The 27,556-nt window shown below is 43.8% G+C and overlaps 2 protein-coding genes across 4 annotated transcripts in view; one reads left to right on the top strand and one right to left on the bottom strand.

Moving 5' to 3' along the window:
• ANKFY1 (ankyrin repeat and FYVE domain containing 1) overlaps positions 1-20,986 on the top strand; it is a 31,779-nt gene extending 10,793 nt beyond the window's left edge. For all 3 annotated transcript variants that reach the window (XM_048324580.1, XM_048324578.1, XM_048324579.1), the window contains exons 6-25: positions 1,035-1,184; positions 1,676-1,841; positions 3,889-4,093; positions 4,841-4,909; positions 5,658-5,857; positions 6,276-6,373; positions 6,752-6,977; positions 7,920-8,018; positions 8,396-8,549; positions 9,463-9,631; positions 10,794-10,912; positions 11,262-11,418; positions 12,378-12,578; positions 13,814-13,990; positions 14,406-14,553; positions 14,824-14,914; positions 15,241-15,365; positions 15,581-15,727; positions 16,209-16,299; positions 17,243-20,986. In XM_048324580.1, coding sequence (XP_048180537.1) covers positions 1,035-1,184; positions 1,676-1,841; positions 3,889-4,093; positions 4,841-4,909; positions 5,658-5,857; positions 6,276-6,373; positions 6,752-6,977; positions 7,920-8,018; positions 8,396-8,549; positions 9,463-9,631; positions 10,794-10,912; positions 11,262-11,418; positions 12,378-12,578; positions 13,814-13,990; positions 14,406-14,553; positions 14,824-14,914; positions 15,241-15,365; positions 15,581-15,727; positions 16,209-16,299; positions 17,243-17,375 — 2,925 coding nt within the window. In that variant the 3' untranslated portion in view covers positions 17,376-20,986. The remainder of the gene's footprint in view (positions 1-1,034; positions 1,185-1,675; positions 1,842-3,888; positions 4,094-4,840; positions 4,910-5,657; positions 5,858-6,275; positions 6,374-6,751; positions 6,978-7,919; positions 8,019-8,395; positions 8,550-9,462; positions 9,632-10,793; positions 10,913-11,261; positions 11,419-12,377; positions 12,579-13,813; positions 13,991-14,405; positions 14,554-14,823; positions 14,915-15,240; positions 15,366-15,580; positions 15,728-16,208; positions 16,300-17,242) is intronic.
• A 109-nt stretch (positions 20,987-21,095) lies between these two features.
• On the bottom strand, positions 21,096-27,482 carry LOC125336237 (neuferricin). Its single transcript, XM_048324581.1, has 4 exons — positions 27,043-27,482; positions 26,537-26,677; positions 25,716-25,902; positions 21,096-24,080 (listed from the first exon to the last, which is right to left on the bottom strand). The coding sequence occupies exons 1-4, from the start codon at positions 27,263-27,265 to the stop codon at positions 23,867-23,869; spliced, it is 765 nt and encodes a 254-aa protein (XP_048180538.1). The 5' UTR covers positions 27,266-27,482; the 3' UTR covers positions 21,096-23,866.
• Between the last annotated feature and the right edge of the window lie 74 nt (positions 27,483-27,556).

Raw genomic sequence — 27,556 nt, 5'->3', positions numbered from 1 at the left:
GTAACTTGTTCTGTTCATTGGAAATACTTCACTGTACAAAGTGTCTTAGTTTCCTAAACATGACCCAAATAGAAGGGACTGTGTTCTAATAAGCAAGAGGGTTGTTTATCAAATCTGGACTCCAAAGTGTTTAGAAGTTCATCCATAGTTGGTCTCTGTCTATACAGATCACAAATCCCAGGCCTGCTTTTACTTCTAAAAATAATTCATGGAAGCCAGGGAAATTTATCTTCTGTAATGGAGGGAGAGGCAGCCGGTCTTGCAACCAGCTTGGAAGTTTGACTTGCTCTGATCTCTTATTTTGAAGAAAGTTTGATTAACTGAGTAATGAGTTAGCCTTTAAAATAAGACTTGTCAACAGTAAACTTGGGGCAGGGGGGGGCTTCAGATTATTCTAAATCTAAAATGCATGCTCTAGGTGTGGATGTTTCTTTCTCTGGCTAATGCTAAGGCAAAGGGAAGTGTTTCGATATGTTAATACATAAAAAAAGATTATTATGTCTGAACCTTTGGGTCAGCAGTTTTAACTCAACTTTCTTCTTGACTCCTAACTTTTGATGCTCAGCTCTACATGGAAATGAAGTTGCTTCTGTTTAGTCAAATGAGCACTAACTGAGACCTAAGGCCTTCTTATTCCGAAGATTCTGTTTACTTTTATTCATAATTTTATGAATCAGTCTTCAGTAGTTGTAGGACTTTTTGGCAAAGTTAAGAATAAGTCAGTAGAGGATTATCTTAAAGACTAGATGTTAATCCACCATAGTGTCTGGTAAAATGCTAGTTTTCCATGTCTGTAGACAAAAAGGAAGAAAAATTTCACTGACTGATCTTGAAATTAAAATGTAAGATATAAAGCTTCCTGATTGTTTCTTCCTAATCTTAAAAGACCATCTGGGATTTTTCCTGCCAAAATGTTATCAAAATGCAACTTCTAACTGAACTTGTTTTGTGAACTTCAAAATTACATTGTACAATGCCTTGTCTATAAATATAACAGGAGTATTGCTTACCCTTCTCTTTTTTATTGCTTCTAGGATGACTTGCGTAAAGAAGACTTCAGCAGCATGAGTGCTCAGCTATTGTATAAAATGTTCAAGTCAAAGACAGAATATCCTTTGCATAAGGCCATTAAAGTTGAGAGAGAAGATGTAGTCTTCTTGTATCTTATTGAAATGGATTCACAGGTATAGTGAGACTGACTTAATCTATCTTCTACAATTTGGTGTTTCAAGTAACTAGCTCCTAAGTACCAGTCTGAACCTCGTTAGTGATTTTTCTCACTAATTCTTATTTGCATGTTCAGCATTGCCACAGCTACTTCTGTGTAGGTAATGGAGGTCTATCTAGCAGTAGCTCCATGAAGACATAATTTAGAAGTGATTTGTAACACTTAAAAACATCTTCATGCACCAGAATATATCTAATAAAATCCATTACCTGATATTGCTATGTACATTTAAAGCTGAATGGTTATAATAGCCAACTTTGCTGCTTCGTGGCTGTTCAGTAAGAATCATTTCCTTGGACAACTTTTCTGTTGAAAGCTGAAGTAACAGGTATTTGTTCTGCTTGGATGAAAACTCTAAACAACTAGCAAATAAGTTGTCTCCCAACAAGAGGCAAGGAAGAGTTATTCAAGTACTTGTAATGTCAGTTGGCTGTATTTGTGTTGTAGCTTCCTGGGAAGCTCAATGAATTGGATCACAATGGAGATCTTGCTCTGGATCTAGCCCTGGCCCAAAGATTGGAGAGTATTGCAACTACACTGGTCAACCACAAGGCTGATGTAGATAGGGCAGACAAGACAGGCTGGAGTCTGCTCCATAAAGCCATCCAGAGAGGTAAGGAGATGTGATATGAAGCTTTGTTAACTTCCAGTTGTTCCCAGTGTGGAATACATATTTCCAAGTCTGTTCCTGTGTCATGTTGTAGTGACACTGCAGTTAGAAAATTGTAGTGAAGTATAAACTTTGTCCTGTTTCTTTTTTTTTTTAAGACGTAAGAGCAAACAGACTATTATTTGAAATCTGAGAGCCAGTTTGCTGGCTGGGCAAACTTATGCTATGTGACATCCAGGTGCAATCTAGTAGAACATTGCCTGCTAAAGGAAGAAATCTAGGGAGACACTGGGAATATTCTAATTTAACAGTATTCTTTCTGACAAATAGTTGAATTGAGCACGACAAAATAAAGGTCACAAAGAAGAAGTCCTTTCCTAGACTTGGGTTGAATGCAGCATATGCTTCTTTGAAATATGGTTAACAGTAAGGGTCCTTGCCACTGCATAGCAGTTTCAGAACAGGAAAATCTGACTGAAAGAAGATGAGGAGCAGGTGGTGGTACCTGGACTGTCCAGTCTGAATATTTCCAAAGCTCCAGTGCAGTTACCAGAGTGGTGTCTGAGTACAACTACATGATTATATTGAGCTGTTCCCCACCTTAGAGTGGAAAATGCATCTTATGAGAATTGGAGCACAGCAGGTTCTGGTTGCCATGGCCACAGTACTCTGAAGGCTTTGGATCAGCAGCATCTTGGCCTGTGGTCAAAGTGTTATGGTAAAAATCTGCAGCGAACACCTTGTGCTGCTTGTTATTTCTGCAATGTCTTTGGCAGCTCTCTTCCAGAAAGCCAAGCATAAGTTTATTTTTACCAGCAAACTGTCTCGGACCCCTAGAAGTAAAGGAAGAAGTTGGGAGCTGAATTTTAAACTCACAAAATTTAAATTCATCTCCTACATGTCTAAACAGGGTAATGCTGGCTTCTGATCCTGTGAGTGAGACTTCAGCCACGGGAGTAGGAGACATTGTAGGCATAGGTCAGTGTTGTGATGGCTGCAGCCATATAAAACACTGGAAAAATTGCAGCAGGCTGTTCTTCATACTTAATACTGGCATTTGTCCCTAGTTCTAATGTCTGCTTTCAGTCTGATCTAGAGCTCTGAGAATGAACACTTGCTTTTCAGTAACCACAACTTCAGTGAATTAATCACAGTTAACAATCACATGTTCTGGAAATGGAGCTAAAGCAAATTGTCTGCACTTGCCACATGATTCTTACTACTTACAATCACTGAAAAGTGGGGGCATGTCATATATGGAGATCAGAATGGGACATTTGTTTTTGTTGATAGAGATAATCCAGCAATATGGATTTAAAACACTGTTCTTTGTTCTCCACTCTTGCATTCAGGCCAAGCAAAATGTGAATATGTCTAGGCAAAATAGCCTTTGAAGCAAGGGCAGCCAGTATTTTCCTGAATTTATTCTTTGCATATTGGTGTTTCAAGTACAAGGTTTCATATGTGAAAGTGGGTCTAAGTTCTGACTCCTGAGAAGCTCTCAAGGAGTTCTTGGGAATGCTGTGCATGGTGGGTCTGCACTGCTGGAGCCCTTACCCTGTATATATATGAGGGCCTGAATTTCCAAGAGCAAAGGCTGTGTTATTCCTGTTTATGTAGTAAGACTCAACAGGCTAACTTGAACTGGAAACTTTTGACTAATGCCTTGGAATAGTACCTTTTGTTCAAAAAATACTTGTATGTTTGGTATCACAGTTTGTCCAATGTTTTATTAAAGGAACAATGGATTTATCTTGATAGAGGAACGAGCAAAGTCAGTATCACTGTAACAATAAGCTGGTGTGAGAACTTGAGTCACAGGTAACCTGTGGGCAAAACACTTCTTCAAAGGATTTGCTGTGAAGTGTTTTAATCCTGACTTTGCAGTGAAGCATTGTTGAAGTTGCCTGTTGCTGGGGCATTTTAGGAGCAGACACTTGTGTTGGAATGAGTGTATGGTATGGATTGAAGTCACGTGTATCCGTTTCCTGGAGTATAAAACATATAGGGTACATATATCCATTAATAACTTGGTTTTGTTTCACAAAAGGAGATAAATTTGCTGCAAACTTTCTCATTAAAAATGGTGCCCGTGTGAATGCTGCTACACTGGGAGACCAGGAGACTCCTCTGCACCTTGTGGCATCGTACAGCCCCAAGAAGCACTCGCCGGATGTCATGGCAGAGATGGCACAGATCGCGCAGTCCCTCCTGCAGGCAGGAGCCAATCCAAACATGCAGGACAACAAAGGCAGGTAAATGCTGTGGGATGTAAAGTCTGCTGCAAGTGTAACAGACAATGCTGTGGTGATCAGATGCAGCCTCCTAAGAACCTCTTCAGGTCTTTCAGCAAAGTACAGCTGATACTGGAACCAGGAATTCATTTACCTGGTTTGAGACCAGTTGGTAGCACTCAAAGTAGAAAGTTGTGCAGGCTGAATGGTACCCTTCACGGCCAATTAAATGTAGCCCATCTACAGAAAGCTGGGGTGAGTTGATAGTGTTAGAACACATGGTACACAGTTAAATTGCCTTTATTGAATCATTGAATGGTAAAAGCTAACTAAGATGACAAATAATATACCTGAAGCTGTCAGGGAAACTAAAATGTTCTCAAAAATCGCCAGTTTCTGCAGTTTGTTTATCTGAAGTGTAGGGCCTGTAAGCTTTTTCACAGGTTAGGTTGGGCTGGCAAGCAAGTTCATAAAATAATATAGAAGACTTGGGATATATCAGCTGCACAGTTCTGACAGGTGAGGCTATTGTACTTCTTCCTGTAAAGTTACTTCTTACATTAATGAGTTCCTTACTACCAAATTAATTGGAATCATGTTCACTAAAAGTTTAGATTTCTCTTTCTTAAAAGAAGTGCTTGTGCCTTTCTCCTTTAAGCAGAGATGAAAGTTAAGCCCATGGTTCCCTAGGCGTGTGTTGGTGACTGGGGCCAAAGTCTGAAGTGCCTTGCTTATTCCTGCTGTAACTGTTCTTTGCTGCAATTACAGGACCCCGTTACATGTGTCCATTGTGGTCAGGAATGAGCCTGTGTTCAGTCAGCTCCTGCAATGCAAGCAGTAAGTCTCACTTGAATGTAAAATACACTGAGGTTACCTGTATAGTGAAGATACGGAAACTGGTTTAACAACTCTTCTGTGCCTTTTTGCCTTACAATAAGACTAGTAATAACTTTGGATGCAGAAGTGTAAAGGCTGTGCATAAGTGAAGATGCTAAAACCATGTCAGAAGCCATGTAAGATTTTGCTCTACTGTAAAGAAGCAGCAAATTGCATCTCTGTGCTTTTCAAAGAGACTGAAATAATTTCAAAGGTGAGGTAGTGTAGGAAGCTTGATTTGTAGTGGAGTTAAAAGGAGTAGTAAGACTCTTGAAATATCTCAGTATGTTCTTGAGTTCAGCTTGGGTTCTGCTTAAAGCTGACACCGGTGACTTCTTAGGGTGGTGAAGCAGAACACTTCCTTTGACTCTGTTTGATTGCAGCTGAATTTGCAGTTCTTGTACACAGCTTACTCAAGGGGATTTGCCTCTTCGTTACACTTAGTGGGAGTCCAAATCTACCAGGGATTCTACACTTCCCTAGGAGCAGTGAGCTTGAATCTAGTAGTCATTGAAAGGTGCTGTGCTTGTTTTAGAGTATTCACAAATTCTCTGAAGTAACTGGAGCTACAGTAGGCTTCTTGGCAAGCAAAAGTTGTCAGAGATGTATGAGATGAACTAGTACAGCTGTTCAGACACTTGAAACTTAAGCTGTGTTGGGGAACCACTTTTTAAGGTATAAATTGGGGACTCTAACTCTTTATTTTTAGACTAGACTTGGAGCTGAAGGATCATGAAGGAAGCACAGCTCTGTGGCTTGCAGTCCAGTATATCACTGTATCATCTGATCAGTCTGTGAACCCTTTCGAGGATGCCCCTGTTGTGAATGGAACCTCATTTGATGAGAACAGTTTTGCAGCAAGGTTGATCCAGCGAGGCAGCAATACAGATGCTCCAGACACAGTAACAGGTAAAACAGAGTATTTCTTTGTAGGTGGAAGGCTTGTAAGTTAATTGCTTGATGCTGACTGCACTTGGAGGAGCTGGATGAGGTTTCAGCAGCATTTTCTCCATAATAAATGGTAGGTGGTAGTTGCTTTACCCACAGCTGGCACACTGACAGTCCCAAGCTGAGCTGGACTTGCAGGAAGTGACAGAACATATGGAGTCATTGCCAGATTCTAATATCCTCTTTACACTTTCAAGATGTGTAATCACTAAATTAAAGTGCATGTGACAGTCCAGTGTTGGAAGGGGACTGCTAGTACCTAGGGTTTTCCTTGTTGGCTTCAAAGTGTAATGTTGTAAGGTAGTGGGGAAGGTGTTAGCAGACTTACTATCAGTGTGGTTGGAGTAGCACTCTAACAGTGTTCATGGTTTTTCTGTAGGAAACTGCTTACTTCAGAGAGCAGCTGGTGCAGGAAATGAGGCAGCTTCTCTCTTCCTAGCAACTCATGGAGCAAAAGTCAACCACCAAAACAAATGGGTAAAAGCAGACACTTAGTCTGAAAGTTTCCTTACTTCTCTTCAGAAATAAGATAGCAGAGATATCTTGTAGCTAGCTTAAAGCAAGTTGGAGCACATTGTGAACCTTTGCATATTTTCAGGTATTTACTAGTGATCACTTGCATTCTTGTGGCACTGTTCTTGCAGAATCACCAGTTGTTAACATGCTTTTAGCACTTACTGCAATGCCTGGTGTAATAAAATCCTTAGTAAAAGCTAACTCATGTAGTTTGGAACTCCTAATGAGCTTCAGCTTCTAAGAGTGAAACTCTTCACACCAGCTCTTGTAGTTTTAATAATTTAAAAGCTGCTTCTCTTCATGTCTCAAGCTGTTAACCCAGCACCCTGTTTATTAAAGGGAGAAACCCCACTACACACAGCCTGCAGGCACGGCCTAGCAAATCTGACAGCAGAGCTCCTGCAGCAAGGAGCCAATCCCAACATCCAGACGGCAGAAGCGGCTCTTGGGCAGAAGGATGCATCTGCTCCTCCATCAGCAGAGAATGTTCACCTGCAAACCCCCCTTCACATGGCTATTGCTTACAATCACCCAGATGTAGTGTCAGTCATCCTAGAACAAAAAGGTAGGTGTTTGCTGGTCCAGACTGTTGATGCTGCTGTGAATTGGTGTGTCAGGATGGGATCCAAGTTGTGTTTTGACAAACTACTGAGAAAGCATGTCTTCCTGTAAACAGTATTTAAGCATAGCAATTAATAAGACTGGCTAAGTAGTCTTAAACTCCAATCATCTGCTTGTTAAAACTAGAAAATTATTTTGTCTGTGAGTGTTTGTAAATTCTCCACTGCAGATAATGGGCTTGAACAGTTAGTCTCAGGTTCTGTTCTAGCTGTACAACTGAGATCGCTTTAAAGCATTTGCCTCAGGTGAATGCTGGAATCAATTTTGGATAAAGGCATCTTTCTGTGGTGAGACTTCTGCCTACCTCAACTCCTTAGTAAGAGGACTTTATACAGAGCAATGCTGGTAATGATAGTAGAATTGAAACGTGAGTGCTCAAATATCAGCAGATGAGTTCATTTAATCCTACTAGTCAGCTTCTTTCTAGCAGCAGGATGGGAGTTTGACAGCCAAAGCAGGGCCAATTGTGTCTCCTACCATAAGTGGGATTTAGAAGGAGTTAGGTGAACTGGGGTAGATATTGTCCATCCCAGGAAATGGAGAAGGAGGGATGCTGCCGCTCTATTGTGGAGCCTCCATTCTTCATTCTCAGAGCTTTGTATATGCTTTGTATATTTGGAATTGCAGGTAGAAAGGGACAGGTTAAGCCTCTTAGCTAGAAAACTGAATTTTTCTTAGTATATGTGTTAAGATTAGGCAGTAGTGGCAATATTGTCTGAATGCTAAGCAGTGTCACATCAGGGAAGCTGAAGGTACTTTGTCAGATCTTAAAAACTGACTGCTAAAGGAACAACCTTCTACAAAATGTGACATTACTGCTGCAGCTTTCAGTCTGTGACTGCAGGTCAAGTACAGGAATGCCCTAATTCCTTATGCTTTTTTGTAGCTAATGCTCTTCATGCTACCAACAACTTGCAAATTATTCCTGACTTTAGTCTAAAGGACTCAAGAGACCAGACTGTGCTGGGATTGGCTCTTTGGACAGGTATGTGCCCTTCAAGATGAGAATTTACAATGATAGGGAAGCTATGATGTGAACAAGATTTTCTTAAAGATAAAACAGCAGGTGTGTGTTCATGTTCTGGCTTGTGCTGCTAGGGAGGAGTTGTCAAGGAGAGCTTTAGATGGTTCTTCATCTTTTAAAATTCGTGTTCACATATGACTTAGTGAAAGATTTCTAGTCCTACAGCTTCTGCCCAGAACTGTACTTGCAGTTCTGTGGAATTCTTCTTGTGTGAACTCCCTAGCAGCTTTCATATCAGATCACTGTATTGTCTGTGCACGTTAACTCGGTTCTATTAGTCTCAGTGTTTCCATTTTATAGAATGGAAGGTAAAATACTAATGAGTTTGAACTGTTCAGGCATGCACACAATAGCAGCTCAGCTGCTTGGATCTGGGGCATCCATCAATGACACCATGTCAGACGGACAGACGCTCCTACACATGGCAATCCAGAGACAGGACAGTAAGAGTGCCCTCTTCCTGCTGGAGCATCAGGCAGATATAAATGTCAGGTAAGATCCTAACTGATACAGCACTTACCTGCATATGTATCTAGGAGCAGGTGGTGACTGCCTTTGTATAATGGCTTGAGATTTGTTTCAGTTTGTGATTTACACAGTTTGGCACTGTTCTGTGGCACTAGTTATGGCTGAGGGATTACATATGTTAACTTGGACCTATGTATAGCTCTATTGGTCAGTACCTCCTCTTGAGGCTGCAGAGGGAGGTGCTACTTAATTCTAGGTAAAACAGCATCCTCTGTAGGAGACTGAAGTCCTAGAGACAGGCCTAGAGGCACTGAACTTCTCTTGTCTCATCCATTTGCCAGCTTGTTAGAGCTGCATGTTTGCTACTATCTAAAATATATTAGATATAGATCCAGCAACAGGAGTCTGATAAACTTCCCTCCTCAGTATCTCCTAGACAACTTGATATTAGACTTAACAGAACATTTGTCTGCTTACATGACTGACAGGCTGTCTGTTAAATTTGGCGAGCTGTACTGTAATGAATGTCATGGGTACAAACTGCCTAATGCTGCTGTGCTAACTTCAACTTTTTAACAGTTGGTATTTGACTGTTGCTTGAAGTGTTGCCACGTTGCAGACAAAGCTGTTTGCTTCTGTGGCAGCAGGCTGGCTTGGAAGGAACTCTGTGCAAATAATGGCTGCACTGAAGGAATTGAGTGTCTCTGAGCTAAGAACACTAACTTGTTTTTCCAACTTTAGAAATCAATCACTTGCTAAAAGTGAAGGGAGGAAGAAAGGTAGACTGCAGAGCTGTGATGAAATACATGGTGTGTTTGTGATGGTCTTACCACAGCAAAAATACATACAAGAGGAGATAATTCTTGGCTTTCCCAATAAAGTGCTGTAGCTGAACTTTATGATGCACCTGTAACACTTGCAAGTGTCCCTGCTGCAGGACCCAGGATGGAGAGACAGCCCTACAGCTGGCCATCCAAAACCAGCTCCCACTCGTGGTGGATGCCATTTGTACCAGGGGAGCAGACATGTCTGTGCCGGATGAGAAAGGAAATCCTCCCTTATGGCTTGCCTTGGAAAACAACCTGGAAGATATTGCATCAACTCTGGTAAGACTGTCAGTTGGTTTAGTCTCACTTTTTTTCATCTTGCTAGCAAAAAAAGGCTTCATCAGCAAAAACAAACTCAATGCATGAAGAGAACAGACTTGTCCAATATTACTAATTTCTGGAGGTCTTTTTCTTCACCACAAATTCCTCTTTACTGCAGGAATCTTATAAATACTGTAGTCTGCATAACCAAATATCTTGCAGCCACTTTAATAAAAATGTAGAATATGCTGTCTGGATTCTTGATCTGGAAGGAGTAGGTATCTGCTTAGATCAGTCTGTAGCATACACGACTTGTGTAATGATCAGCTTTCTGAATAAAACTGAATACTCATTTTATGCTTTAGTGTATATGTTGCTTTTTATTGCATCTTAAAGTTGAACCAAGAAGGCCTTTAAAAGCTTATATTTACTTTAAAGACTGTTTACTTTCAGGCATGGGTGATACAGCAGGAGATTTCCTAGGAGATACAAGTAGACCTCCTTGTGTCTTTTTCATAAGGAAGTTACTTTGCTTTGTCCAGTTGTCTGCTAGAGACAACTATTTAAAAACTCTGCTTGTGACCTGAGAAATACATCTTGTAACTGTTCTTGACTGTGCTGGTATTGGATAAGAACATTTATGGAGTCAACACTCTTAACTACTCATGTTTAAACCTTGTAAATAGTTTGTAAAGTGGAGTGGAACAAGTCTTAAGTGCCACATTGCTCAAGTATGTAGTTCTCTAGTAGAAGAATACAAATATTAGCAAACAATTCCTGGAAAAAAACTCTCTCTGTTTAGTTGATTGTGTAAGAAAGCAGGTAAATGGGCCAGACCTTCAAAGGCAATGTCTGCTGATGCTGCTTGATTTACTGTAGGTGCTTATCATTGCTGAAAGTGAGGTAACTAGTCCATCCTGCTTAAGATCTATCAAAGTATATAGATGAATATTTAAATTGTTAATAAATATCGTCTAATTAAGGATTACACAGTAAACAATAAAATATTGGTCTGGAAGACTTTAAAGTAGCTTCCTGAAATTCAGTGACTGTCACAGGAATAGACAAGGCATCTCAAGTTTTACCTCTAGGGGATAATGTTCCAGAAGCATTAGTCAGGGACTATAGTAGGAGCCTGTTGAAAAAAACCTTCACTGTGTCATTGTGCTTCTCCTTCCAGGTTAGGCATGGCTGTGATGCAACGTGTTGGGGGTCAGGACCAAGTGGCTGCTCACAAACCCTTCTCCACAGAGCTATTGATGAGAACAGTGAACAGATTGCTTGCTTCCTGATCCGCAGGTCAGACCCCTTCCAAGATATGAACCTTCTAACATGCATGTAGGGATGCCCCTGGCATAAATTAATTGAATGCTATCTTGAGTCAATAACAGCTATGTGCTTCCTTAGGCTTTTGCTGGGTTGGGTGGGTGACACTTGGGATTCTGACCAATCCTAAATACACATTCTGTTACCTATAATAGCATCGTGTTCTTGATGACAAGAGTCAAACTAAAACCAGGAACTTGTGCTTTTGTGGAACGTGTCAGCAGTTGCTGGATCAGCTCTTGTAATCTTTTCTGTGACCTTTTTTCAAGCAGTTTAAATCTGGATTAAACATAATAAATTGACTGCACTGTGTTTGTTTTAGTGGGTGTGATGTGAATAGTCCCAGAAAGCCAGGCCCAAATGGAGAAGGAGAAGAGGAAGCCCATGATGGACAGACACCCCTACACTTGGCAGCCTGCTGGGGACTAGAGGAGGTGATCCAGTGCCTTTTGGAGTTTGGTGCCAATGTCAATGCTCAGGTGTGTGAACAAATCATACACAATTTTTTAAAGTAGATTCTTTGCCTCTGACGTAGTGAAAACAAACTTTCCTCTCAGCTGTGTATTTTGCTTGATAGAGAAAAGAAAATCCTGCTCTTAGAGCTGAGCCAATGCAATGACTGGCTGAAGCTCTGCTTTCTCTCCTGTTCCTTTTTACCAGACCTGGTGCTTATCTGCCCGTATGGTGGTTAATTCAGGAAGCTATGCTGAAGGAAAATAATGATACAGAAAACTTCTTGCAGTGTTAGTTTTCTCATATAACTATGGGATTCAGTGTCTTCTGTCCCTAGTGTGAATTAAAGCCAGGAGCAGGGCTGTATTGTGCTGCAATTAATCATTAAATCAGCTATAGTGTAAAACTCCAGAGTACTCTACTTTGTTAGTATGTTTGGGAAATATCTTCTGTTATTGAGTAAACTGAGGTGATTTGAGTTACATTTCATTTTCGATTACACAGTAATCCTTAAACAGAAGCTTTATAAATAACAACAAAAGAGATGAATGGATAACATTTCTAGGTCCTGGTGCTGTTGAAAGTGACATTAAAATGAATCACAGAACACAGTCACAAAGCAGCCTTGGCTGTAAACTGCTGCTTGATGCAAACAAATGTTTAAACACCTCAGCTGACTTTGCTATTAAATTTGAGTGCTAATCTCTGCTCCCAGAATGACTGACTACATGGGAAATGTTATGGTGAGCTATTTAAAAGGCCATGTAGCACAGGATTGAGGCCAGCCTGTTTGGAGAAACAAATCTCAATTTGCTTTTCTTACACTGTGGGTTTGAGCTCACCCTGCAGCTGTTTGGTGACCATGCTGAAGGAAGCTGGGTAGGTCACAGGACTAAACTACTAAGTTGCTTTGACCCTTGAAAATTAGGGAAGGATTTGTGTACTACTGAGTCTATATATAACAAACTTCCTGGTTTCCTTCTAGGATGCAGAAGGAAGAACTCCAATCCATGTTGCCATTAGCAACCAACATAACGTTATCATTCAGCTGATGATTTCACATCCAGATATTAAGCTGAATGTACGTGACAGGCAAGGAATGACTCCCTTTGCTTGTGCTATGACGTATAAAAATAATAAAGCAGCTGAAGCAATTTTGAAGAGGGAACCAGGAGCTGCAGAACAGGTAAGCTGGGAGTGTTCAAACCATGCTGGTTTTGTTACTGCACTAGTTTGTGGTAACAGCTGTTCCACAAGCCGGTTCTGTTTTATCCTTTTGTGGCTTTACATGCAATCCGTTTGCCAGATGCCAGTTCTCTTTAGCAGGATTTATTAGGAAACTAGGTGTGTATGTGATATGTGTGAGTAAGAACATTAAGGGTTAGTATCTTGTCAAATCTTCTTATCTTGTCAATACTGAACTGAGAAACAGGCATATGTATGTATAAGGAGGAAATTCTAACTCTACTCTTGTCTTGTGCTGGACTAGTACAGAAATAATCTATTACCCAGCTCTCCTAAAGCTATCCAAAACAGAAAACGTGACCTAAAATAACTGAATAATAGATGCTATGCTGCCCTGCTGAACTATAAAACCTCCAACTGTATCTTCAGGCTTCTGGTGTGACACTTCAGGCAGCTGTTCAGGAGGTTCTTCCTATCCTGTGTAAGTTTAATTACTAGCAAAATATTTGAGTACTTAGTGAGCTCTTGTAATATATGTAAAACATGGTTACAAATACAGCCAGTTTAAATATGCTTTAAGGTCAGCTGCAAGGTGAACAACATGTACTTGGTATTAAGCAAAAAAACCGAATTCTCAGGTTGCCCAGAGCAGCTGTGGCTGCCCCATCCCTGGAAGTGTCCAGGGCCAGGTTGGACAGGATTTGGAGCAACATGGGATAGCAGAAGGTGTCCCTGCCCATGGCAGGGGGTGGATGGGATCACCTTGGAAGGTCCCTTCCAGCCATTCTATGGTTCTGTGAATACACTTTGCATCAGCGTGGCAGGATTCCATGTTGCTTCCTTTTCCTGGATTAATTGCCAGATAGACTCAAGCTTGTGTCATTTAACTGAGTTTATCATTAACTGCTGCTCAGTACTTAACTACAACAGCTGTTAATCTTTTGTCTGTTTAACAATACTCTCCAGTGTGGGGTCAAGAAATGACAAGGTTATAATATAGAAATAAAGTAGTGTGAGGCAGATTGGACCGAGCAGTTGCAGCGGATAATTTCTCAGTTTGGTTATTTGATAGTCACATCTATCAGGTAAGTCTCTAATGTCAACGAGGGAAAGGAACGAGATTCTACAGTTCAAGTAGAGGGAGCAAGTGTCTCTTAGTGAAAACATGTCCTACTGCATAAAACACCTTATTCTGCAGGATTAATGGATTAATTTCACATGCCCTTTCTGCCACAGGTTGATAATAAAGGTCGGAATTTCCTGCATGTGGCTGTTCAGAACTCGGACATCGAGAGCGTGCTGTTCCTGATCAGTGTGCAGGCCAATGTCAACTCGCGGGTCCAGGATGCCTCCAAACTGACCCCTCTGCACCTGGCAGTGCAGGCTGGCTCGGAGATCATTGTGCGCAATCTGGTGCGTGCTGGAGAGTCACCGTTCCCCTGCTTAAAAATGTGCATTCTGCCTTACTGCACAGTGCCTGCAGGCTGATCAATCCCGTGGGAGTGACACCACTTTTTCTGAAACAGAAAGTTCCCGTAGCCTGTACTGTTAGCTGAGCTGTTGCAGAAGCCTTCACTTGAGCATGTTGGGTTTGTGGCAATCACTAGGTAGTGTGGCTCAATTTAAAGAATCTTTCCTTGTGCTTTCTGCACATTTGAACACAAACACAAGTTGTAGCCAGTCAGTCATGATACCATTTTATACACGCCGGAGGCCTAGAAGTACCTCTGTACACTAGAGTCTTGCATGCTTCATTCACAGAAATGAGCTGTTGGCTAAAATAGCCCTGAAACCATCTTTGAACATATTCCTTTTTGCATCTTGACAGCTGCTTGCAGGTGCCCAGGTGAATGAACTGACCAAGCACCGTCAGACTGCTCTTCACTTAGCAGCCCAGCAAGACCTGCCCACCATTTGTTCAGTCCTTCTGGAGAATGGAGTAGACTTTGCAGCTGTAGATGAAAATGGAAATAACGGTAAACTTTAAGTTACACAAGTAAATGCAAAACACTTCAGTAGGTCTGTTAATGGTGTCTCCTAGTGCTAGAGAGCTCACTGTGAATGGGCTTGCTCTGCAAAGGTGAAAGAATAAAAGTGCAGGAAATCAAAACAGACAGAAGGAGTTGTTTGAGAAGGAAGGTTGGGAAAGTGGAAGGAGGGTGTTTCATTTAGTTATTAGGCTGTAATTATTGCTGATGCTCAGAGTCTTGAACCTTCTTTTTTCTTCTTTTTCTTTTACTGTTCAGCTCTGCATCTGGCAGTGATGCATGGCCGTCTGAACAATATCCGGGTCCTCCTCACAGAGTGCAATGTAGATGCAGAAGCCTTTAATATCAGGTAATTACTTACAGTCTTAACAGACTAAAAGAACTGCTTTGTATTTTAAAATGTGCTGATATGCTGCTTAAAAAATATATTTGGCTTGTATTATATTATTTATACACGAATTTGGAAGTGTGCAAATGATTCTGTGTCTAAATTCTGTGCAGATTATACGTATGCACCAAGAAAGGAAAGTTAAAGTGGGGAGTTGTGTATGATGTACTGAGTTGCAGAGATGTAGCATTGTTCAAGTCTGAACCAAACTTGAAAGCAAGGAGAGTTGGATGAGTAACTGCAGTAGCAAGCAGACTTTGATCAGGATAACAAACTCTTTTCCCCAGAGGCCAGTCACCAATGCATATTTTGGGACAATATGGGAAAGATAACGCAGCAGCCATCTGTGACCTCTTCTTGGAGTGTATGCCAGAATACCCTCTAGACAAACCTGATGCTGAAGGAAACACAGGTAGGTGAGACTCAACGACTACTAAATTTGGAAGTCACTCAAGTTGTATTCGTGGTACGTCACTTTTAAAGCTGGAATAATTGGCAGTAGTATGTTAAATACAGTAGGAGGCACACAATACACAGAAACTTAAAAACTAAAAATCCTGGTCCGGACTGAATGTAACACAATCTGCCACTCTGTTAGCAAGGAGCTGTTTGGCTTTTGTTTTTCAGTGCTCCTCTTGGCTTACATGAAGGGAAATGCGAACTTGTGTCGTGCAATAGTGAGAGCTGGGGCTCGCCTGGGAGTTAACAACAACCAGGGAGTCAATATCTTCAACTATCAAGTTGCTACAAAACAGCTTCTCTTCAGACTGCTGGGTAAGTACCTCTTGCTGCAGTGGGAAAGTGCTTCTGGCTTATGCTTCCAGGATACTTTGGAGGAAAGAACTCTGGACATCTGACTTAGATGACAGTAATTCCAGAGAGGTGGAACTTGTGAATTTTATACTACTGTCAGTGGGGGGTAGGAATACTAGTTTTTTTTGTGATTAGCTGAAAAGTTGTACAATGCAGATTGTCAGATACTACTTTTTCTGGAAGGATAGACATGGAAACTCCTGGCTGGTTGTGTAGTCCAATGGTCCAAAACACACACTGCTTTTTAACTGGTGCTGTACTGTTGCTGTGGACAATGTGATTGAAAGCAACTACAGATTGCCTACAAACAAGACTCCAGCTCCTGCAAGAGTAGTTAAATCCATTATACTGGGTGCAACCTAGAACTGGAAAAAACCTTCATGTTTAGTGTACTCAAGACGTGTCTGAGCTCATTTTGCCTTCACATTTTTACCTCTAACAGATATGCTGACAAAAGAACCTCCCTGGTGTGATGGCTCCAACTGCTATGAATGTGCTGCCAAATTTGGAGTCACAACAAGAAAGCATCACTGGTAATATGAGCCACCTTGCTGTGCTTACCGGGAAATGGATTCCTCCCCAAATGTAGCTAGGCTTGTTCCTTCCAGTAGTTTAACGTAGGTGTATAACCACTAACCCAGCTGAAACATTCCATCCTGTCTTAGATCAGAAACTTGTAGTCTGACTGAAATCATATTTTAAGCAGCTTGTGCATTTAATACTCTGATTGGTTGTAAATGAGGAATCATATCCACATTCCAGTGAAACAGGATTTAAATACCCAGTTGTCAGGGAAAGAAAGTGATGCACTTCACTCCACAGAGGAGCAACAATAACAGAAGTTTAGTGGTAAATGTGGCAATGGTTTATCGGAACTTGATGGCAAAGGTGCACTTGATTATTTCCTTCAGAGAGGATGGGGTCTGGGAGAGCTTCCTGTGGAAGCATGAAGTTCAGAGGGCAACAACTGGGGCTGTGGCTTACCCAGGAAAGGCAGGAGGGAGCACACCACCACCACAGTGGTGGGAAGACCTGCTCCAAAACAGGTGGCAGATTTGGGCAGGTGTTGACAGCTCAGGTTTGGGATGCTGTTTGTAGTGTGGAAATGGCTGAAGATGAACATGAGCTGCTCTTGTGTAGATAGGAGTTGCCTTTTTTAACTAGTCTGAAGTTGTACAAAACATGCTGGGTTGGAGGGGTGTTAAGCTAAGATTCTTCTTAGCTCAGTATGCCAGAGAAACTCCATGTGCATCAGCTGAAGCAGTACCAGGTGACTCACTAGTACAGAACCAGCATGTGCTGTCGGCATTAGTAAATTATTCCATGACAAATACCAGAAGATACAAGACAATCATAACATTTCAATTGCTAGTGTGTATTTAATGATGCTATCATTGATAAAGAATGTCAAACAGTAACATCCTGGTGTTCACTAGGAGGGAATTCACTTTTCTCCCACCCCTCTTCTATCTACAGCCGACACTGTGGACGCCTGCTCTGCCATAAGTGCTCAACAAAGGAGATTCCTATCATAAAATTTGATCTGAACAAGCCAGTTCGAGTTTGCAACATCTGCTTTGATGTCCTGACTCTGGGAGGAGTCTCCTAGTATGCTCTGGAAGTAAAGGGATTCCCAGTCAGTGCACCTGACAGCAGCTCTGCTTACAAGCCCTCGGGATAGGGAAGAGGAGGCCTATACATGTCTTCTGCAATAGACTGAACAAATTAAGGACCCTGTTATGATATACTCTGGTATAAATGATTTTGTATGACTGTAAATGTATCGGGCTGCGATAGACTTCACTAGGAATCAGAGTGGATTGTTGAAACCAAGTGACAAAAGAATTTAGACCCTCTTCTAGTTGCAGTGGGGTATGGAAGCTGAAATTTATACTGATTGAATCGGCATAAAACAGGTCTGTCCTCGACATGGTGCTTTGCACTGAGCAACTCTATTAAGTCCTGTGGCTTTCAGGCTGCTTAGTAGAGATGGCATTAAGTTTCAGGGTAACCAGGTATCTTTCTTTGCTTTGTCTTAAACGTTCCCCTTCTCTAGAGAAGACTTCTTGTGAAGCTAAACTGAGCTGTTGCAACCACTGTTCAAGAAACTCTTCAGACCCAGGGGTAGTTCTAAGTATAGCTCAAGAATTGTGGCCTTACAGTAACAGAAAGCTTTACAACATCTGATGCGAAGCAGTCAGAATTGCAGATCCACGTCTTGATACCTCCTCAGCAAACGACTCATTAGCTTTAGCATGTTCAAGAGAAGTGCAAGATTGTTTTAGGAAATGCTCTTGCTCATACCTGCTGGAACTGTCAGTCTTCGTTGCACTTTCATATTTACGTTGTTGGTCCTTCCAGTTCATGGAACTTGTATAAATGACCGTGAGTTTGCTGAAAGGCCTGAGCATGTGCTAAAGGAGAAACACTAAAACTGGTGAAGTCTAACTCACAGTACAGCAATAAATGCTGAAGTGCATTAGGAATCCCAGGAGGGAGAGTAGCACTTTCCTTGGGTTTAAGGAGCCTGAACTGCTGTGGGAGAGTCAGTAACCCTACCAGTGTAGAATGTGCTGCACCTCTAGACACTAAACTTGGGTCCATTTTCAGCAGGATTGCTGGTGAATGGAAGTGTTACGTGGAGGCTTCCTATTAGGACTAAGCTGCAGTATTTTAATCTAAGCTGGTTGTGCTCTCTTAAACATGCTGAATCTGTAGAAACCACCACATTGTCTAGGTAAACACGAAAGTACTTGGCTGGTAGACCAGCTTTGGTGGGCAAAGGCTTCAGCTAGAAAAAATGGGTACTTAAGCAAAACTACATGCCATGTTAAGGCTGTTTTTATTCTAAGAGATAAAGCTAGTATAGACTCAATTCAGCATTCCTCATCTTTACTACATGAATTGGTGTGCATTTTTTAATGACTGTTACTTCCAGCGAACAGGATGGACAGGTGATGATGTGTTGCCCTGTTTGGAGCAGTGACTTGTTCATCTTAAAGAGTAAGATGAGATGATGAACCAGACTGCTGCTGTTATGGGAGACTTGCTCAGTTTTTCTCAAGCTTGTACAAGGAGAGGATAGGAGAGGGTGCAATTGCTGACATTTGCATGATTAATTTCACATCAAGTCTCACTTGGTCTGCACTTTCATCTTCCACTATGCATATATTGTAACTGGAATCACCCCTGTACCACTAGGGAAGAACAATGGATGACAATACAAGCTTGCCTCACTGTTTGATGTCTGCTGCTGTCATGTTCCAACAGAATGCTCTGGGTAACACAGCTGGTCTCTAACACAGTTACTAAAGCAAATGGTGAATCTCTGGCATAATGCAGGTGAATGAGGGAAAGTAGTGGTGTCAGTTAATGTTAGCTACAGTAATTAATGGTGTCAGTTAACTGCAATTTACAGTTTGGGGGGTTTTGAGTGAAATAGATGATGGAAACATTGTACTTCTGGTCCATTGCCTTCTGATATTTCAGGGTGTCACTGGTTGCACATCTCTAGCAGTGAAAGATAACGATGGAGAGAAAGTGCATTTGGTGAATGAAGTCTTGACTGTAGTCCCATGCTAACATGTTGTTTTTCCTTCTTGGTTTGGAGCTGCAGGGATGTAGAGGGGTAAGAGTGTGCTCAGAATGCTGAAAGACAGTGCAGAGGAGGGGTTTTCCAAGGCCACAGCCTATGGGCTTCAAACTGATTGGAAAACTGCACAGCATGTAATTGCCAAAGCATTTAAACATCACTTTTTCAGTGGCTTCTCTGATGGAAGGGGCAAAGGAACAGGGAGCTCAGCTCTAACAGATGAAGCAAGTTTTTTAATGATGGAAAATGTGGATCTGGTGAAAATTCAGCTTAACTGAATGGCAAGTTTAAGGCTGGGTAGTTGGTCTTCTGAAAAGTAGGATATTGATTATAACTGTAAAACTCTGGGAAAGATCTGGGAAACCATTGGTAGTGCTCCCACTTTGCTGTTTACAGCCTGTACTGTCCCAGCTTTCTTACTGAAGTCTGAAAGGAAAGTTAAGGTTATTGTTAAATGTACAGCCTGAGGTGTTCATTAAATTTAAAGCAACTAAGTTCAGCAAATTCGATCCTTTTAAAGTGCCTTTGAGATAGTTTCCTTCCAGTTAACTCTAAATAGCTTTCTGCCAGAGCTAAAGGGGAAAAGCTCACTTGAACCAAAACCCAAGTTAGTTCTTTTCTAGTTCAGCTGAGGAGTTGACCCCGCCAGACAACTGGTGGGACTCAGTTCCTCACACACTCTGCCTAGTGTTGGTCTGAACTCTCAGACCACTGAGACTTTTTTGGGAGTTTTGCTGGCAATGCTCCACTACAGGGTACAAATGTGAATGAAGCAATTGGTAATGTAGTGGTGGTCATCACATTTCTAACTCTAAACAAACTGCTCTTCCCTTTCTGTAGCATAACACAGTTGTGACCAAACCCCCCACCCCTCTTACCCCTGCTGTTTTTTAGTGGTATCTATTAACTCGAGACTCGTCTGCCAAGCACTGAACAAAAGGTTAAATGGAAAATCAGTTTGTGTCCCTGGAAGTGCTGCTGTCACACGAGGCTTCAGGCACTTCAGCAGGGACACATGGGAGGTTGGGTGGTTCATGCTGTAGCTTTTTGTTCTGAGACTGGATTCCTTTTGATTGCAGTCATCCAGCACTCTTACACAAGCAAATTCCATGGTCCAGCACTCTTACACAAGCACAAACTGTGGTCTGGCTGAAATTTTGTGTCTGTAAAAGTTGCAGTCACTGTTTCACACCACTGAGTGGAGTGAGAATGTTGCTGTTGAAGGTAACAGAGCAGAGTAAGTTGCTGGCTACAAGCTGACAGATGCCTTAATGACTTCCCTTGCTGGAGATAACAGCTTGTCCAACTGCTCATAAACTAACATGTAACAGTATGGGAGGCCAAGGCTGGATTGTTTTGTAGATCAAATGTTAATAGGCAAGTCCTCTTTTTTCTGTAACCAGCAGAGGTGGTCACTGCAGCAAACTTGTCTTTAGAAAAATCAAAGCTTGTATGAGTGACAGAAGTAACTGAACCTTCTAATACCCTCTGTGAAGTAGAAAAGGAAGTCTTAGAACAATGGCATTTTATCTGCAATGTTTGTCCGGAGTCGTTGTAAAAATGTATTTTTCCAATATGCATTACTTTGTTGTGTAATGATTCTACTTGTAATAAAATGCAGAACTAGATGATGCATCGTGAGGTGAAACCTTGCTAAGGAAGTATCTGCTCCTGTAGAGACAGCTGCCCCTCTGCAAGCTATCCTTACAGACCATGAAGAAAACCAGGGATCCAACATCCAACTGGACATAACAACTTTATTCTTTGTTCTGAAATGAGTCCAGGTATTCATTTTCATGTTGTGGAACTGCTACAACTATTCTTTTGGCTGTCAAGGTCTGGTGTTCTAGTTTGTACCATGTAGTCATCTCAAATGCCTTATACTAGACTTACCTATAATTAGTCTTGTGAAACAAATCCGAGCTCCCCATGGGCCAGAGCTGGTTCATGGAGTTCATCAGTTCAAGTTGTTAACACTTGGTGCACTCAGTTGTGTTCTGGAAGCAGCTCAGCCCGCTGGGAGAGCAGAGAGCTCCTGCAGCTTCAGTTGAGGAAAAGGAAAGCTTCAGTGCAACAGCAAACCCAGCCAAGACTTCTGGGTGAGATTGTGATGCATTAGTCTTTTGTTAATAAAACTTACTGAAGTACAGATGAATGGCAAGCTTTATTAGAGCACTGTCTGTGGTGACCCGAGCCCTCTGTAGCTGTCACTGTTTTCTTCCCACCCTTTTCCACCTTGGGAGAATCCAGCTGAGCTGCTGAATTGGAGTTACAAGTACAGTAGTCTTGGAGCACTTCAGGTCAGTGAGGGTGTCTCCTTGTTTGCTTTAATAGATATCTCATTCCTAGTACAAGACAAACTCTCCCCCTCCCTCCCCCCCCCATATTTTCAAACACTAAACAGGAATATTTGTGGTTTTCAACCAACTTTAACTTAAACCACCACCTTCCTGCCCTGCCTTTTTGCAGCAGTTAATTTGATTTTTTTTGTGTAGCTCTTGCACTCAAAACCATCCCCTCAGCACTATTTGCATAGTGATTGAGTATTACAGCAAGATGAAACTTGCTTAGAAGGTCAAGCTGGTCCACCTTCACTAGAACTGGTTTGCCCTCACAAACTACTTCTTACAGCATTTAATAGTCTGGAATTTGCTGCAACTTTTAAATAGCTCTTAAAAGTTCTTTTAAAGGCACTTGCCAATCATTTGGGGGGATGGTTTCACCACTTTAACAAGAAATTGTATTTAAAGTGGTGATGTCTTTTTAAATGTGGTCAAGGCCAAAGTTGTGGAGGCAGTGAAGTGCTGCTTTGTAGCTCTTTCCTGCACCTTTTACACAGCTTGATCTTCAGCATTGTGTGAAATGAGTTGCTCACTCCACCCCCAAAGATGGCTCAAGCCCAGGAATGAGGTTCGGTTCTGCCACACATCCTACTCTCCCTGTGAGTGCTAAGAGCTGGCACAGCAGGGCAGTGTCTGGAAGAGCTTCTCTTCAGGATGATGATGAGGTAAAAAACCCCAAAACCAAAACCACAACCCCCCTGCAATGTTACAACAAGCATGTGCAAACATGTACGTTTAAACTGCTGTATGACTTCGGCCCTGGCAGCTGTAGCATCCTCTAAGCTTTTATCAGTGAGAAGTGCTGTCACCTGTCCTACTGCAAGGGAGTGAATGGTGCCTCGTGTAAACTTGCCAATTAACTAACTAATCACTTAGATTCTGGGCGTCTCTTTGGAGGTGATGGTAGCTAAAAATCAGTTTATATACACTTTCCAGCTGCTTATACATAGGTGACAACTGCCTTAAGGAGAAGAACTGACCACAGCTCAGCAGGGACCTGTGCCACCACTGGACCATGATCTGCGTGTCTCTCTCAAAGCTTGGCTACACCAAAACTGATTTTAACAGCAGATTCCATTAAAACCAGCAACTGCTTCCCTGCAGCTTGAGGTTTGTAGTGCCTGAACCCTGTGCAGGTATTCCTTCCTCCCTTTTAGCCCCACCCAGAAATGGTAATAATCTGCCCTGCATTTCTGGGAGTCACTCATATTGCTGAATTCTGCCAGCTCTGATACAGTAAATATGGATTTTAAAGGAGCTGGGTCTTGTGAGGGCACATTCAGCTCAGGTTATAATCTGATAGGCACAGACCAGATGGCAGCAAGTCTTATACCAGAATGGAAACAGGAGCCAGATTACAGTAGGATGGTTGTGTTGCCACCCAGGCAGCAACAACAAAAAAAGCTATTTAGAACTACTCATTCCTGATGAGAGCAGTTTGAAAGTGGTGAATCGCAGACCAGGAGGGCGAGGTCAATATCAAACAGCAATCCTCACAGGTGGCTTCAATATCTTGGCACAGTATCTAATGCAAACACTGAATGAGGAAATACAGCTCTGGCCTTTGCCTTCTCTACTCCAAGAGTTTGATAAAGCTTGTGTATAACTAAACTGCACAAGTTCCTAGATACTGTGTATCTTAATTGCAGAAGAAATTCAGGGTTCTCCCTGCTACCTTTAAACTCTTTGGAGCGAGTCAGGTGCCTGAGAAGGAGCATCAGCACTGCCCTGCAGCAGGACCTGAGGACTGTGCATGAACTGTGGGCAGTGATGCTGCAGCAGCTCCTGTGCTCACTGACCTCGCTGCCGTAAACCACAGCACATTGTCCCACCACTGTGCACACAAACATCCATCTCCTGACTGCACAAGAAAGCAGTTCTAAAATACAATTCAGGCTCTGCATCTTACAGTTTGTTGCCAGGTGTAAAAATACCATAGAAATAAAGCAAGCATCCTGTTACTTGAATTTTTAGCCACTAACCTGGCTGAAGTGTTTTCCCCTTCTCTCAACTCCATCTCCATACGTTAAAAAGCATCACAAATACCATGAGATTGTTATTGCTCCCTTTGCACAGATAGGTGGAAGGGATGGAGCTGGAGCTGCCCACCCAAAGTGCAACGTTTCACCGCAGGACTCTCCCTGCCCTGGAATGCAGCGCCTGCTATCAGCCCGTGAGGACACACTGCTCAGCCAGGGGATGGCAGCCCTCATACTGCTCCAGGTGAGGGTTATCCAGGTCCCCTCTGTCGCTGTGCTGGGAGGAGTCTGGCTGGCCCCAGGGGGGACCTGTGCTCCTCACACACACACAGCGACTCCCCTGCGAGCCAGGGCGGTACAGCTTCCGAGGGACTCCGGCCCAGTCTCTGTGCACTCCCCCACTAGGAATGGAAAATGAAAATAAATTACAATTCAAACCCATGAAAATGCTTCCAGTCAATAGAGAATCCTTAGAAAACAACTAAGACAATATGGGAAAACTTGAACTAACAATACACTCACTGAGGTAGACTTTGCTCCCAGCAGCCACCATCCCACAGCTGATAACCTTCTTATTGGCTGTGCTTCAGAAACCTGTGGCCTGAACCTGGTTTCATCACTGCTGCTACAGGCTCTGCCATTTTGAGAGTGACCAGCTTCTGCATTCCATGCATCCATTGCTGGAAAAGGAATCACAGCCTTCTGTAGCACAGCAAAATGCCTTTTCTGGAGGTACTGAATTGCTCACAGATGATCACACATCTTCACAGAATCACAGGGGCTTGGGTTGGAAGGGACCTTAAAGATCATCCAGTCCACCCCATGCCATAGGCAGGGACACCTTCCACTAGACCAGGCTCTTCTAGGCCTTCTGTGCCTTGACTAAACACAGTGATTTTGAGAACTGGGGCAAAAGAAAAAGTACTTCCCCAGCTAATTCATCATGTCTCTTAATGTCTAAGTGTCTCTCTGGGGGCCAAATCCTGCCTGTTCCCCAACCACTGCAGCTTTTAAGCCTCTTACACAAGTCACTGCCACATGACACCTGGTCCCAAGGCTGTCCCCAAGCTCAGTCACACAGACAAGCAGAGCCCTGGGGTACACAGTGCTGCTGGTGGGCTGACATGAAGCCCAAGCATTTTGCAGTGCGGTCTGTGAAATGATTTCACCTTCAAGCAAAATAGTCCCTGAGCTGAGAGATAACTACTAACAGGAAAGTAAGTAGGAAATGACTATCCAAAGCTTAACCTCATTTTTATGTGCTTTAAGTGAAAATGTTGTGGTATCAGGCTGTGAAACTGTCTGAAAAATGCAAGTTAATGCTTGTATTTCTGATAGGTGACAGAACCTGTTTGAATCCCAGTCCTACTGGGAATTCTGTCCTGTTTTGCTGAGAACAGGAGGATCACGTGCACATGTGGCAAATTCTTTGATTCCAGTGTTACAGAAGAGGTTCAGCCTGGAGAAAAGGAGGTTCAAGGGGGACCTTCTCACTCTCTACAACTCCATGACAGGAGTTTAGAGCCAGGTGAAGGTTAAACTCTACTCCCAGGGAACAAGGGACAGGGTAAGAGGAAACAGCCTCAAGTTGTGCCAGGGGAGGTTTAGGTTGGATATTGGGGAAAATGTCTTTATGGAAAGGGTGGTCAGGCACTGGCACAGCTGCTCAGGGCAGTGGTGGTAGTCCTCATCCCCGCAGGGATTTAAAAGCTGTGTGGATGTGGCCCTTGGAGACACAGGTTAGTGCTGGCCTTGGCAGTGCTGAGGGAATGGTTGGACTTGGTGGTCTCAGAGGGCTCTTCCCACCTGAACAACCCTATGAATTTAGACAGGGACAGAGTCCATGCCTGGCATATTCCAGCCCTGGCAGCACCACTGTACACTGTGCCAGGTCACAGACCTCAGCTACCTATGGAGTGCAGTGGCTGCAGGAGCCAGGACAGCTTCCCACACCCCTCCTGCCAGGAGAGGCAAGAACAAAGCACAGGGCACCCAAAAAGGACAGGAATGCTCTCCTCCAAAGGGTACAAGTTTACCTCTGTCTGGAGCACCAGAACCGGGTGCCTTTAGTGGAGCTCCATTCAGAGTTGCAGGGTGGGAACTGCTGCTTCTTCTGCTCAGTTTCTGCTTGGAATTTGAGAGCTTCCTCAATGGCAGCCTCAACCTCCCTCAGGGCTTCTGTCGGTGCCCCATTTTCATCGTAGAATCTGCCCACCAGCTTCCCTGGGAGAGGAGATCAATTAAGACCAGTGTTTCTAGGCAAGGAAAATGCATCATTCTGGTGGGGTTTTATTTTTAATTTGTTATTTAAAGACAAAAATAAAAGGAGATGTCACCATGGCCCAATTTCAGAACCCAACTGAGCTTACATCCCTTCAACCCCATGGAGCACACAGCAATTTACCCATATTAATAAATCCATGCAGGATAAGCTTAAGCACAGACTCATTAAAGATCTGCAAACTAAAGACTGTTTCAGCTGCACAACCCAGAAGCCTTTCCCACCCATGCACCTCCTTCCCCAAAGCAGTTTCCCTGCACTGCTGCTCCTATAGTCTCCCAAGTCCTGGTGATTTCTGGCTGGCTCCATGCTTTTTGCTCGGCAGAGACAATCAAAGCAGGGCAACAGCCAGATGGGAAAACTATTAAACTTTCCCTTGGAGGGAAGCAGACCTCGAAGATCTGGTGTGGCTGCAGCTCCAGCTGGTCCCCACAGGGTTCAGGACGCTGGGCACAGCTGAGAGACCCTTACCGTGGTGGCACCCTGTAGGTGAAACTTGCCCTGGACCTCCCACCATCCACCTGCGTGGCCCTTGTGTGAGCCCGCCCCGTGACACGCACCCACCGCGACACGCACCCACGGGCTCGTAGTTGTCGCGGTAGAAGTTCAACCAGCTGTGGATGGAGAGCAGCTCCGGGGGCGACAGCCCTGACACGTTGTCCACCAGCCCCGCCGGGGTGAAGTCGCCGCTGGCAAACGCTCTGGTGGCATCTCTGCCTGCGGGGCAGGGGGTGGCGAGACCCCCCCAGCCACAGGGTGAATTCCTCAGTCACAGAGTGAATTCCACAGCCAGGGGATGAACCCTCCCGGCCACGGAATGAGCCCCCAGGCATGGAGTGAATCCCGCAGCCCGGGGTGCGACCCCAGCCATGGAGTGGGCTCCCCAAACACGGGGTGAGCCCTCCCTCCTCCCAGCCGGGGCTGCGACCGCCAGGCACGGAGTGAACCCCCCAGTCAGGGGTGAGACCCCATCACACACACAGACACACACAGACAGACACACCCCAGCCCGGGGATGATCCCCTCCCCAGCCACGCCATGCCAGGCCCACACCCAGCCCCTCCCCGCCCCACCAGAGGTACCTGCGAGCCTGCTGTACGCGCCGCCGGGCCCATAGTGCTTGCGGCCCCGCTCCACATCGAAGACCCGTCCCAGCAGGGCGAGGTAGAGCCCGGGCTCGCCCGGTGCCCCCCGGTAGCGGCGCAGCTCCGCCGCGCTGAGCAGGCGGGCGCGGGGCTCGAACCCGTGGCGCAGGAGGCAGGCGGCGGCCAGGCACAGCAGTCCCGCGGCCGCGCCCCGCCACATCGCGCCGCGACACCACGACGCTTGCACGACGGTTTTCTCGCCGCACGGCAGCGTGGCGGCCAACCACGGCCGGCGCCGCGTGCGCAGGATGGCCGGCCCGAGGGCGCACTTTACGGCAGTGTGGCAGCGGCCATGGAACGGTTCGGGTTGGAAGGGCCCATAAAGCTCATTCCTTCCTTCCTTCCAGCCCCTGCCCTGCGCAGGGACACCTGCCACGATCCCGGGTTGCTCCAAGCCCCGTCCAACCCGGCCTCGAATACTTCCAGGGATGGGGCAGCCACAGCTCCTCTG

Source organism: Corvus hawaiiensis, chromosome 20 (genome assembly GCF_020740725.1).
Source record: "Corvus hawaiiensis isolate bCorHaw1 chromosome 20, bCorHaw1.pri.cur, whole genome shotgun sequence".
Classification (NCBI taxonomy): Eukaryota; Metazoa; Chordata; class Aves; order Passeriformes; family Corvidae; genus Corvus; species Corvus hawaiiensis.
This window is presented reverse-complemented; position numbering and strand designations above follow the sequence as displayed.